This window comes from Homarus americanus, unplaced genomic scaffold (genome assembly GCF_018991925.1).
Source record: "Homarus americanus isolate GMGI-L3 unplaced genomic scaffold, GMGI_Hamer_2.0 scaffold40788, whole genome shotgun sequence".
Taxonomy (NCBI): Eukaryota; Metazoa; Arthropoda; class Malacostraca; order Decapoda; family Nephropidae; genus Homarus; species Homarus americanus.
Window position 1 is genome coordinate 13,351 of NW_024711014.1, and position 13,102 is coordinate 26,452.

Genomic DNA, 13,102 nt, shown 5'->3' on the forward strand with positions numbered 1-13,102 from the left:
AGTACGGAGAATACCAGAGGGAGAGAGAGAGATGGTGAAACACGCCATAGAAGTTTAATATAATTTTTATTATTAGTCATTGGGTTAATGTTTTTAGTCTCCGGGTCAAGAATTAATTCAGTGAGTTATTAAGTCAAAGTCATTGAGTATCTTTGTGAGACATGACCACCGTTTCTGTGAGTCGTAAAAACTGAACAGATAACCAGAAATCTATTTTTTTATACATAAACTATTTTGAAACACTGAATTAAATAACATTCGAAAGTTTTAAATCTATAATTAATCATCTATTCTATCTAATTACAGTACAGTACATAACCTCACTAATAACCTTTGATTAAGTGGTGTAATAATATGTAATTCATTATCTAGTCAGCAAAACAACATTAAATACTCTGTAACTAATTACTTCATCATCGAAAGTGTCAAATAATCTATAATTATAATTAATTACGTAGTCACCAAAACTATATAATTATTCTGTAACTAATACTATAACTTATAATGTATACGCCTTAATATTATATAATTTATAGAATATATATGGGAGATGCTCTTCTGTTTAATTTAGTCATGTTCTTATTCCTGTCATTGTGCTTTTAATTATTTTTTCAGCTTTATCTGTTTGGTTTACCTTTTTATTCTGTCTCATTATTGATTAGTTCTATGTTTTTAGTTTTATACGTGTGTGTGTGTTGAAGATGTCACAATGTACAGTATGTAACCCACTGAAGAAAGGAGCACTCGGTACATCTCGAGTCTAATACGAGTGAATTTTGTCTCAAAGTCTATAAACAATAATTCAAAGTCTGATTATAAATTATTCATTACTGATGTTAACTTGTTCAATATATATTAATTTTGTGTTTTTGTGGTCGAGAAGATTGGTGTGTGTGTGTGTGTGTGTGTGTTTGTGTGTGTGCAGTAAACTAAGCCATTCATGTGTATGTGTGTGTGTTTGTGTGTGTGTGCGTGTACGTAAACTGAGTCATTCGTGTGTGTGTGTGTGTGTGTCTGCGCTAAGCCATTCATGTGTGTGTGTGTGTGTGTGTGTGTCTGCGGTAAACTAAGCCATCCATGTGTGTGTGTGTGTGTGTGTCTGCGGTAAACTAAGCCATCCATGTGTGTGTGTGTGTGTGTGTCTGCGGTAAACTAAGCCAATCATGTTTGTGTGTGTGCGTAAACTAAGCCATTCGTGTGTGTGTGTGTGTGTGTGTGTGTCTGCGGTAAGCTAAGCCATTCATGTGTGTGTGTGTGTGTGTGTGTGTGTGTCTGTGAGGTAACTAAGCCATTCATGTGTGTATGTATGAAGGTGTGTTGAAACTGCCATTCATGTGGAGGAGGTGTGTGGTTAAACTAAACCATTCATGTGTGTGTGTGTGTGTGTGTGTGTGTGTGTGTGTGGTTAAACTGCCATTCATGTGTGTGTGTGTGTGTGTGTGTGTGTGTGTGGTAAATTGCCATTCATGTGTGTGTGTGTGTGTGTGTGTGTGGTTAAACTAAGCCAGTCATTCGTGTGTGTGTGTGTGGTAAAACTAAGCCATTCATGTGTGTGTGTGTGTGTGTGTGTGCCTGCAGTAAGCCTTCAAGTCATTCGTGTGTGTGTGTGTGTGTGTGTGTGTGTGTGTGTGTGTGTGTGTGTGTGGTAAAGCTAAGCCATTCGTGTGTGTGTGGTAAGCCTAAGCCATTCGCGTGTGTGTGTGTGTGTGTGTGTGTGACTGCATTACTTCAGCCATTCATGTGTGTGTGTGTGTGTGTGTGTGTGTGTGTGTGTGTGTGTGTGGTTAAACTAAGCCATTCATGTGTGTGTGTGTGTGTGTTTGTGGTTAAACTAAGCCATTCATGTGTGTGTGTGTGTGTGTTGTGTGTGGTTAAACTAAGCCATTCATGTGTGTGTGTGTGTGTTTGTGGTTAAACTAAGCCATTCATGTGTGTGTGTGTGTGTGTGTGTGTGGTTAAACTAAGCCATTCATGTGTGTGTGTGTGTGTTTGTGGTTAAACTAAGCCATTCATGTGTGTGTGTGTGTGTGTGTGTGTGGTTAAACTAAGCCATTCATGTGTGTGTGTGTGCCTGCGATAAACTAAGTCATTCGTGTGTTTGCTTATGGTAAACTACAAACAAATACCATTATTGTACCAAAATATATAAGATAACAATAATAATATTTTCTTTTACAGTATGTAATTTTTCAACAAGTATTAACGAAAGAGTTAAATAATAATGTGTATGTTGGGAGCAGAAATTACAAAGTATCAATATAAATTAAACATCAATCTCAATAAATACGAAACAGGGGAAATTCATATTAAGCAAAACCTAAAATGAGATAATTTTTTTTTATCATTAAACATCAAGAGGTACCATACCCAAGAGGGAAGTTATCGTACTCAAAAGAGAAGTTATCGTACGAGTCTCTCATCAGTGGGCAAGAACTTTGTGTCTCCTTTTTCTCTCTAGTGAATCTCCAAGCCACTAGGAGACCACCAGAAGCACCCCAGTAGGAGACCGACATCTATAGGAGTCTCCAACTAGCTATGTAAATATAACTAAGAAGCTAAGCTATAGCTAAGGAGACCCAGTTCACGGTGGAGATCTTTCCTTGTGTCTTAAAAGTCGAATTTGCCGAAGATGTAATTGCCAGGAGCGTCAATGTTCTCAGAGTGAAAGTATTGCTCCCACAGCTCGTCAAACTTCTCCTTGGTGACTTCTCCTGCGTCCTCCTGAAGAGAGAGAAAGAGAGAAGTACAAATTGCCCAAAATAAACACCGTTTCTCAATATTTTTCATTGTAAATTAGAAGAAATATATTACACATACACACACACCTTTTGAACACGCCTGAAGGCTTCCCTACACTGGGCAGCTGTCAGTCCTAGGGCTGTGTAGAGAGCCACGTATTCGTCTATGTCCACGTGTCCGTCACCTGTAATTAGTGGACATGGTTACCTGTTGACACCTGTACACTCCCTCTCTCTTACACGTGTCCGTCACCTGTAATTAGTGGACATGGTTACCTGTTGACACCTGTACACTCCCTCTCTCCTCTTACACGTGTCCGTCACCTGTAATTAGTGGACATGGTTACCTGTTGACACCTGTACACTCCCTCTCTCCTCTTACACGTGTCCGCTTTCACCAACCCACTCACTCTACCCTCTCACCAACCCACTCACTCTACCTTCTCACCAACCCACTCACTCTACCCTCTCACCAACCCACTCCTCCTACCTTCTCACCAACCCACTCACTCTACCCTCTCACCAACCCTCACTCTACCTTCTCACCAACCCCACTCACTCTACCATTTCACCAACCCACTCTACCCTCTCACCAACCCCTACTCTACCTTCTCACCAACCCACTCCACTCTACCCTTTCCTCTACCCTCTCAAACAACTCTACCTTCTCACTCCTCTACCCCCTGCTACCCTCCTCACCAACCCCTCCACTCTCTTCACCCCAACTCTCTCTCACCAACCCACCCTCTCACCAAACCCTCCTCTACCCTTCACCAACTCCACTCTACTCTCACCAGCCACCTCTACCCTCTCACCAACCCACTCACTCTACCCTCTCCACCAACCCTCCTCTACCCTCTCACCAACCCTCTCCACTCCTACCCTCACTCTACCCCTCCAACCTACTCTCACTCCCCTACCCTCTCACCAACCCACTCACTCTACCCTCTCACCAACCCACTCACTCTACCCTTCTCACCAACCCACTCACTCTACCCCTCTCACTAACCCCTCCTCTACTTCACTACCCTCTCACCAACCCACTCACTCTACCCCTCTCACCACCCACCACTCACTCTACCCTCTCACCAACCCACTCACTCTACCCTCTCACCAACCCACTCACTCTACCCTCTCACCCACCAACTCTCCCTCCCATTCATCCTCCCATCAATCCTACCAATTAACTTCCCTCTCACCCACTCTCCGTCCCAATTACCCTCCCACTCACTCCCCTTTCATCTCCCACTCGGCCTACCCATCAGCCCTCCCACTCACTCTTTCATCCACTAACCCACTCTCCCTCCCATTCACCCACACCTCTCACCCCATTAACTTACCCTCCCAATTTATCTCCCACTCACCCCCTCCCTCTCATATCCCACTCACCTGAAGCGTCTTCCAGCAGAAACATCAAGTCTCTGAAGATGTGACTCCATTCCCTGCCAGCGGTCTCGTCCTCTCTCCATGCCCAGTACCACTCCTCCACCGACACCTGTGTGGTAGTTGTGGTAGTAGTTGTGGTAGTAGTCGTGGTAGTAGTTGTGGTAGTAGTTGTGGTAGAAAAAAAGTTGTGGTAGTAGTTGTGGTAGTTGTGGTAGTAGTTGTGGTAGTAGTCGTGGTAGTAGTTGTGGTAAAAGTTGTGGCAGTAGTTGTGGTAGTAGTCGTGGTGTGTGTGTGTGTGTGTGTGTGTGTGGGCATGAATATGATATTGATAAACATCACAGAAGGTAGGAAGTAGATAAGAACAGAAAATAAATATGAGGAGATGAAAGTGTGAGAAGAATACAAGTAAATACTGACAAATTGTTTTAAGGTTGAGTTCCTTGAGTTGATTATATATTAAGATTAATCCTTAACTTAACCCACCTTACCTAACTTAACCTAACCTAACGCTTCCTGGAGGACTTAGGTTAGGTGAAATTAGTTAGGTTAGGTTAGGGTTATGTTATGTTAGGGCGGTTAAGCTTTAGGTGAAATATGTTGGGGCTAATCTTCAGGTGATGATAAGTGGAAACGTTTTTGGTGAAGTGTGTACAAGAACGCCTCGGATTCATTAAGGATTCATGACTGTTTAATGTTGAACAAACAGGTAGGCGGAACGTGTTGTGTGACGTCATGTGATACTGAGGTGAGAACTACTATACCAACAGCAGTGTGTGTATCTGGAGGGACACAAACGTGTTATTCTAGGTAACTTTGATGTAATTTTTTAACGATATTTTTTTACTTATGTCCAAGTTTTATCTTCAGGTAACTTTCCCACAACATCAGATACGTGAAACATTCATCGGTAGAACGTGCGAGACTCTGAACAGGCTAAGATAACATTGTCACACCTTCCTTCACGAGGAGAATGTAGAGTAGAAAGTTTTAAGCCTGGGCAGGTAGTAATGGTACGCAGTGCCGTATTTAGACCTGTGGAGGCCCATGGGCAGCCTCTTTGTGGAGGCCCCCCTCATTATAACTACCCAAGAGGGTGGGGTGGCGAGTGAAGCGAGCCTAAACATCTGTGAGTTCCGGGGGGCGCTGGAAGCCCCCCGGGAAATTTTTGAAATTTGAACACTTCTTTGGAGAATTTTGAAGCCATATGCAGTTATATTGAGGAAATTAGAACATTGAGAATTTTTTAATTAACTGTATATTTATTGATAGTGTACAAATTCCCATGAATTTTAAAGAATGAAAGTAAAAATAATCCAAATGAATAAACAAATAAATAAAATATTGCAATATGTGGAGGCCCCTGGGCAGCTGCCCACTTTGCCCACTCCTGACTCCGGCCCTGATGGTACGGGTGCGGCGTTACAACCTGATGCTTTATCACCTGTCTCACGTGATCAAGGCGGCCTCTTTTGTTATGGCCTCCCTATATACTGTAGTTATGATTGTGTGTGTGTAGATATAAGTCTTCCGGGAATTACACCTCGCCACACTCCAACAAAACACAGGAGGCAGCCAAGTCACAGTGTAAACATCGCCCTGCCCAGCCCATAGGTCAATACAGTTACACCTGTATATAAATCAAACCTGCAGAGTGACCTACACTCCGACCTTCTTCTTGTTTATATAAGGGATACGGACCACCTCCCCGTTAATTTTTCCGCGATAAGAAAGATGTACTTATTTTAAGGGGATACGAGCTGGTCGTGTATTTTTTTAAGGGAAACGAACCACTTTATTAATTCTTGTGATAGTGTGGATTTTTATATACTAATTAAACCTAATAACGGTATATTTATGTCTATAAATTTGACAGTTCATGCCAAACTTAATCTAAACCAACTTGACATAAATATACCCCTATTAGGCATAATTGGTTCGTGGTAGTCCTCCAACACTGTCACATAACAAAAGAGTGGCCATGTTGTCAGCCAGGCGGGAACATCTCGACCTATTTAATATTCAGATTTATTCACGATAAAACGATAGCGCTTTATGGTGTGGGTTACCAGTGAGGAGAGGCGGGTTTATGTGGCTCAATCTGGCACCCACCCACACAACCACCCACACAACCACCCAGTTAGTCACCCACACAACCACCCAGTTAGCCACCCACACAACCACCCAGTTAGCCACCCACACAACCACCCAGTTAGCCACCCACACAACCCCCCCATTAGCCACCCACACAACCATCCAGTTAGCCACCCACACAACCACCCAGTTAGGCACCCATACAACCATCCAGTTAGCCACCCACACAACCACCCACACAACCATCCAGTTACCCACAAACACCCAGTTAGCCACCCACACAACCCCCTCAGTTAGCCACCCACACAACCATCCAGTTAGCCACCCACAACCATCCAGTTAGCCACCACACAACCCTCAGTTAGCCACCCACACAACCACCCAGTTAGTCACCCACACAACCACCCAGTTAGCCACCCACACAACCACCCAGTTAGCCACCCACACAACCACCAGTTAGTCACCCACACAACCACCCAGTTAGTCACCCACACAACCACACCAGTTAGCCACCCACAACCACCCAGTTAGCCACCCACACAACCACCCCGTTAGTCACCCACACCACCCAGTTAGTCACCCACACAACCACCCAGTTAGTCACCCACACAACCACCCCGTTAGTCACCCACAACCATCCCAGGTCACCCACACAACCATCCAGTAGCCACCCACACAACCACCCCAGTTAGTCACCCACACAACCATCCAGTTAGCTACCCACACAACCATCCAGTTAGCCACCCACACAACCACCCAGTTAGCCACCCACACAACCACCCAGTTAGTCACCCACACAACCACCCCGTTAGTCACCCACACAACCACCCAGTTAGTCACCCACACAACCACCCAGTTAGCCACCACACAACCACACCCGTTAGTCACCCACACAAACCACCCAGTTAGTCACCCACACAACCACCCAGTTAGCTCCCCACACAACCACCCAGTTACCCACACAACCACCCAGTTAGTCACCCACACAACCACCCAGTTAGCCACCCACACAACCACCCAGTTAGTCACCCACACAACCACCCAGTTAGCCACCCACACAACCACCCAGTTAGCCACCCACACAACCATCCAGTTAGTCACCCACACAACCACCCCAGTTAGCCACCCACACAACCACCCCGTTAGTCACCCACACAACCACCCAGTAGGCCACCCACACAACCACCCCAGTTAGTCACCCACACAACCACCCCGTTAGTCACCCACACAACCACCCCGTTAGTCACCCACACAACCACCCAGTTAGCCACCCACACAACCATCCAGTTAGCACCACACAACCATCCAGTTAGCCACCCACACAACCACCCAGTTAGCCACCCACACAACCACCCCAGTTAGCCACCCACACAACCACCCAGTTAGTCACCCACACAACCACCAGTTAGCCACCCACACAACCATCCAGTTAGTACCCACACAACCATCCAAGCCACCCACACAACACACCCAGTTAGTCACCCACACAACCACCCCGTTGTCACCCACACAACCACCAGTTTGCACCACACAACCATCCAGTTAGCTACCCACACAACCATCCAGCACACCACACAACCACCCAGTAGCCACCCACACAACCACCCCACACCCACACAACCACCAGTTAGTCACCCACACAACCACCCCGTTAGCCACCCACACAACCATCCAGTTAGCTACCCACACAACCACCCAGTTAGCCACCCACACAACCACCCCGTTAGTCACCCACACAACCACCCAGTTAGTCACCCACACAACCACCCGTTAGTCACCCACACAACCACCCAGTTAGCCACCCACACAACCCCTCCAGTTAGCCACCCACACAACCACCAGTTAGTCACCACACAACCACCCCGTTAGTCACCCACACAACCACCCCAGTTAGTCACCCACACAACCACCCAGTTAGCCACCACACAACCACCTCACCCACACAACCACCCGTTAGTCACCCACACAACCACCCCGTTAGTCACCCACACAACCACCCAGTTAGCCACCCACACAACCACCCCGTTAGTCACCCACACAACCACCCAGTTAGCCACCCACACAACCATCCAGTTAGCCACCCACACAACCATCCAGTTAGCCACCCACACAACCACCCAGTTAGCCACCCACACAACCACCCCAGTTAGTCACCCACACAACCACCCAGTTAGCCACCCACACAACCATCCAGTTAGCCACCACACAACCATCCAGTTAGCCACCCACACAACCACCCAGTTAGCCACCCACACAACCACCCCGTTAGCCACCCACACAACCACCCAGTTAGTCACCCACACACCACCCCAGTTAGCCACCCACACAACCATCCAGTTAGCACCACACAACCATCCAGTTAGCCACCCACACAACCACCCAGTTAGTCACCCACACAACCACCCAGCCACCCACACAACCACACCCGTTAGCTCACCCACACAACCACCCAGTTAGCACCCAAAACCACATCCAGTTAGCTCCCACACACAACCATCCAGTTAGCCACCCACACAACCACCCAGTTAGTCACCCACACAACCACCCCAGTTAGTCACCCACACAACCACCGTTAGTCACCCACACAACCACCCAGTAGTCACCCACACACCACCCAGTTAGCCACACAACCACCAGTTAGTCACCCACACAACCACCCCGTTAGCCACACAAACCACCCAGTTAGCCACCACACAACCATCCAGTTAGCTACCCACACAACCATCCAGTAGCCACCCACACAACCACCCAGTTAGCCACCCACACACACCCAGTTAGCCACCCACACAACCATCCAGTAGGCTACCCACACAACCATCCAGTTAGCCACCCACACAACCACCCAGTTAGCCACCCACACAACCACCCAGTTAGCCACCCACACAACCACCCAGTTAGTCACCCACACAACCACCCCTGTTAGCCACCCACACAACCATCCAGTTAGCTACCCACACAACCATCCAGCACACCCACACAACCACCCAGTTAGCCACCCACACAACCACCCCGTTAGCCACCCACACAACCACCCAGTTAGTCACCCACACAACCACCCCGTTAGTCACCCACACAACCACCCAGTTAGCCACCCACACAACCATCCAGTTAGCTACCACACAACCATCCCAGTTAGCCACCCACACAACCATCCAGTTACCACCCACACAACCACCCCGTTAGCCACCCACACAACCACCCAGTTAGCCACCCACACAACCACCCAGTTAGCACCCACACAACCATCCAGTTAGCTACCCACACAACCATCCAGTTATTACCACAACCATCCAGTTAGCCACCCACACAACAACCACCGTTAGCCACCACACAACCATCAGTTAGCCACCCACACAACCACCCCGTTAGCCACCCACAACCACCCAGTTAGCCACCCACACACCACCAGTTACTACCCACACAACCACCCGTTAGTCACCACTCACCCAGTTAGCCACCCACACACCACCCAGTTAGCACCCACACAACCCCAGTTAGCCACCCACACAACCACCCAGTTACTACCCACACAACCACCCGTTAGTCACCCACACACTCACCCAGTTAGCCACCCACACAACCACCCAGTTAGCTACCCACACAACCACCCAGTTAGCCACCCACACAACCACCCGTTAGTCACCCACACACCCACCCAGTTAGCCACCCACACAACCACCCAGTTATACCCACACAACCCTCAGTTAGCCACCACACAACCACAGTTAGCCACCCACAAACCATCAGTTAGCCACCCACACAACCACCCAGTTAATACCCACACCACCCAGTTAGCCACCCACAACCACCCAGTTAGCCACCCACACAACCACCAGTTAGCCACCCACACAACCCCAGTTAGCCACCCACAACCCAGTTAACCCACACAACCCTCAGTTAGCCACACAACCACCAGTTAGCCACCCAACCACCCAGTTAGTCACCCAACCATCCGTTAGCCACCACCCACCCAGTTAGCCACCCACACAACCACCTAGTTATCACCCACACAACCATCCAGTTAGCCACCCACACACCCGTTAGCCACCACACAACCATCAGTTAACACCCACACAACCCCAGTTGACACCCACACAACCACCCAGTTACCACCCACACAACCACCCAGTTAGCCACCCACACAACCATCCAGTTAGCCACCCACACAACCACCCGTTAGCCACCCACCAACCACCCGGTGCCACCCACACAACCACCCAGTTAGCCTCCACACAACCACAGTTAGCCACCCACACAACCACCAGTTAGCCTCCCCACACAACCACCCAGTTAGCCACCCACACAACCACCCAGTTAGCCCCACACAACCCCAGTTACTACCCACACAACCCCAGTTAGCCACCCACACAACCACCAGTTGTACTCACACAACCACCCAGTTAGCCACCCACACAACCACCCAGTTAGCCACCCACACAACCACCCAGCACCTACTTAACGAGGTCAGTATATCAGCTCACAATTTCCTGCATTAGAAGATTACAGTTTGCCGCCCACAAACCTGACGCTCAATTACTGGACCATGACTACCACCAAGCGCTGACTGGCGCTCAAGCACCACGGGTCTATATTTGTTTATGAGACTTAAGTTGAACTTATAACCTTTTTCGCACGCAACACACGCAATGTTACACTCAAGTAGTTCATATTTATCAATTCAACGTTATTTTTTTCTATTGTTTGTACTCAAACAAGCCTCCACACTCAAACAAGCCTCCACACTCAAACAATCATCCACACTCAAACAAGCCTCCACACTCAAACAAGCCTCCACACTCAAACAATCATCCACACTCAAACAAGCCTCCACACTCAAACAATCATCACTACAACCCCTCAAACAAGCCTCCATACTAAAATCTCCACACTCAAACAAGCCTCCACACTCAAACAAGCCTCCACACTCAAACAATTCTCCACACTCAAACAACCTCCATACTCAAAAATCCTCCACACTCAAACAAGCCCACTCAAGCTCACACTCCAAGCCTCCACCTCAAACAATCCTCCACGCTCAAACAAGCCTCCACACTCAAACAATTCTCCACACTCAAACAAGCCTCCACACTCAAACAATCCTCCATGCTCAAACAAGCCTCCACCTCAAACAATTCTCCACTCAAACAAGCCTCCACACTCAACAATTCTCCACCTCAAACAAGCCTCCACACTCCAAACAAGCCTCCACTCAAACAATCCTCCACCTCAAACAATCCTCCATACTCAAAAAATCCTCCACACTCAAACAATCCTCCATACTCAAACAAGCCTCCACACTCAAACAATTCTCCACACTCAAACAAGCCTCACACTCAAACAATTCTCCACCTCAAACAAGCCTCCACCAAACAATCCTCCATGCTCAAACAAGCCTCCACACTCAAACAATCCTCCATACTCAAAAAATCCTCCACACTCAAACAATCCCCACACTCCAAACAAGCCTCCACAATCAAACAATCCTCCACACTCAAACAAGCCTCCACACTCAAACAATCCTCCATACTCAAACAGAATCCATACTCAAACAAGAATCCACCTCAAACAAGCCTCCACACTCAAACAATCCTCCATACTCAAACAATCCTCCACACTCAAACAATCCTCCACATTCAAACAATCCTCCACACTCAAACAATCCTCCACACTCAGACAAGCCTCCACAATCTAACAATCATCCACACTCAAAGAAAACAACCCACACTCAGCAATCTCCACACTCAAACAAGAAGGCTTCAGGTGCACCTAACCCACGTGATCTCTCCAGACGCTTCAAGTAAGGGGGTGAAGGGTAGCTGAAGGGTGAAGGAAGGTGGAGAGGGTGAAGGAAGGGGTGGAGGGGGTGAAGGAAGGGTGGAGAGGGTGAAGGGTGGGGAGGGTGAGGTGAGGTGAAAGGGTGGAGAGGTGAGGAAGAGGTGGAGAGAGGGGTGAAAGGGAAGGGGTGGAGAGGGTGAAGGAAGGTGGAGAGATGAAGGAAGGGTGGGGGGTGGAGGTGAGGAAGGGTGGAGAGGGGGTGAGGAAGGGTGGGGGAGGAGGTGAAGGAAGAGGTGGAGGGTGAGAAGGAGATGGAAGGGATGGGTGGAGAGGTGGGGAAGGGTGGAGGGGTGAGGGAAGGGTGGGGAGGGAGATGAAGGATGGTGGAGGGGGAGTGAAGGGTGGGAAGAGGGTGAAGGGAAGGGAGGGCAGAATGGAGGGGAAGGAAACTGTGAGGTTTAACGAAGGAAGGAGAGATAGATGGAAGGGGAATAAGTGGGAGGGCCGAGACAAGAGGATAGAGAAGTTGGAAGGAGGGGGAAGAAGGAAGGGGGAGGAGGAGGAGAAAGGGGTACAGAGAGACAACCAACAACCATACAGAGAGACACAGACAGACGTACACAGACACAGAGACAGACAGACATACCTGCTTGTCGTGATCCTTGTCAGCCTTGCTAGTGAGGACCTCCCACAGCCTCCTGAGAGTTTCCCGCGTCTTGTTGTAGTTGTGGTCCTCCTGCCCCCAGCCCCGGGCCCCACACACCTTCTGTGGGAGAGAGTGAGTGTGTGAGTATGAATGGGAGAGAGAGAGAGAGAGAGTGTGTGTGTGTGTGTGTGTGTACATACATAAACAACAAACTCACCTCCTAAATTGACAGCCATGAATAAATTAAAAGTTAGTCAAGTCGTTGAGGATAAAGAAGAAGGAACATTACTGGAACCTTATTTAGAACCATAAATCATGACGCGCCTCTTACACTCTCTTAAAAAAAATTCAACTTCCCACGAAAGACTTAATTAATTATTCTCATTTGTCACACACAGGTAATTAATCTTTTTAAGTCATAAATAAGTCATTATGTGAGTCTTAGTATAATAGGTATTTAATTACA

The 13,102-nt window shown here is 47.9% G+C and overlaps 1 protein-coding gene across 1 annotated transcript; it reads right to left on the reverse strand.

The window, feature by feature from the left end:
• Nucleotides 1-1,991: 1,991 nt before the first annotated feature.
• Nucleotides 1,992-12,783, reverse strand: LOC121859150 (calexcitin-2-like). Its single transcript, XM_042355924.1, has 4 exons — nt 12,637-12,783; nt 4,128-4,233; nt 2,826-2,923; nt 1,992-2,721 (listed from the first exon to the last, which is right to left on the reverse strand). Exons 2-4 carry the CDS (start codon nt 4,150-4,152, stop codon nt 2,608-2,610), a joined length of 237 nt encoding a protein of 78 aa, XP_042211858.1. The 5' UTR covers nt 4,153-4,233; nt 12,637-12,783; the 3' UTR covers nt 1,992-2,607.
• Nucleotides 12,784-13,102: the final 319 nt, after the last annotated feature.

Bases quoted from the DNA above. Each gene is read 5' to 3' on its own strand.
- LOC121859150 (XM_042355924.1), bottom strand. From the start codon at position 4,152: ATGTTTCTGCTGGAAGACGCTTCAG. The intron at 2,924-4,127 runs GTGAGTGGGATA...CACTAATTACAG, and splicing joins TCTGCTGGAAGACGCTTCAG to GTGACGGACACGTGGACATA. The intron at 2,722-2,825 runs GTGTGTGTGTAT...CTCTCTCTTCAG, and splicing joins CCTTCAGGCGTGTTCAAAAG to GAGGACGCAGGAGAAGTCAC.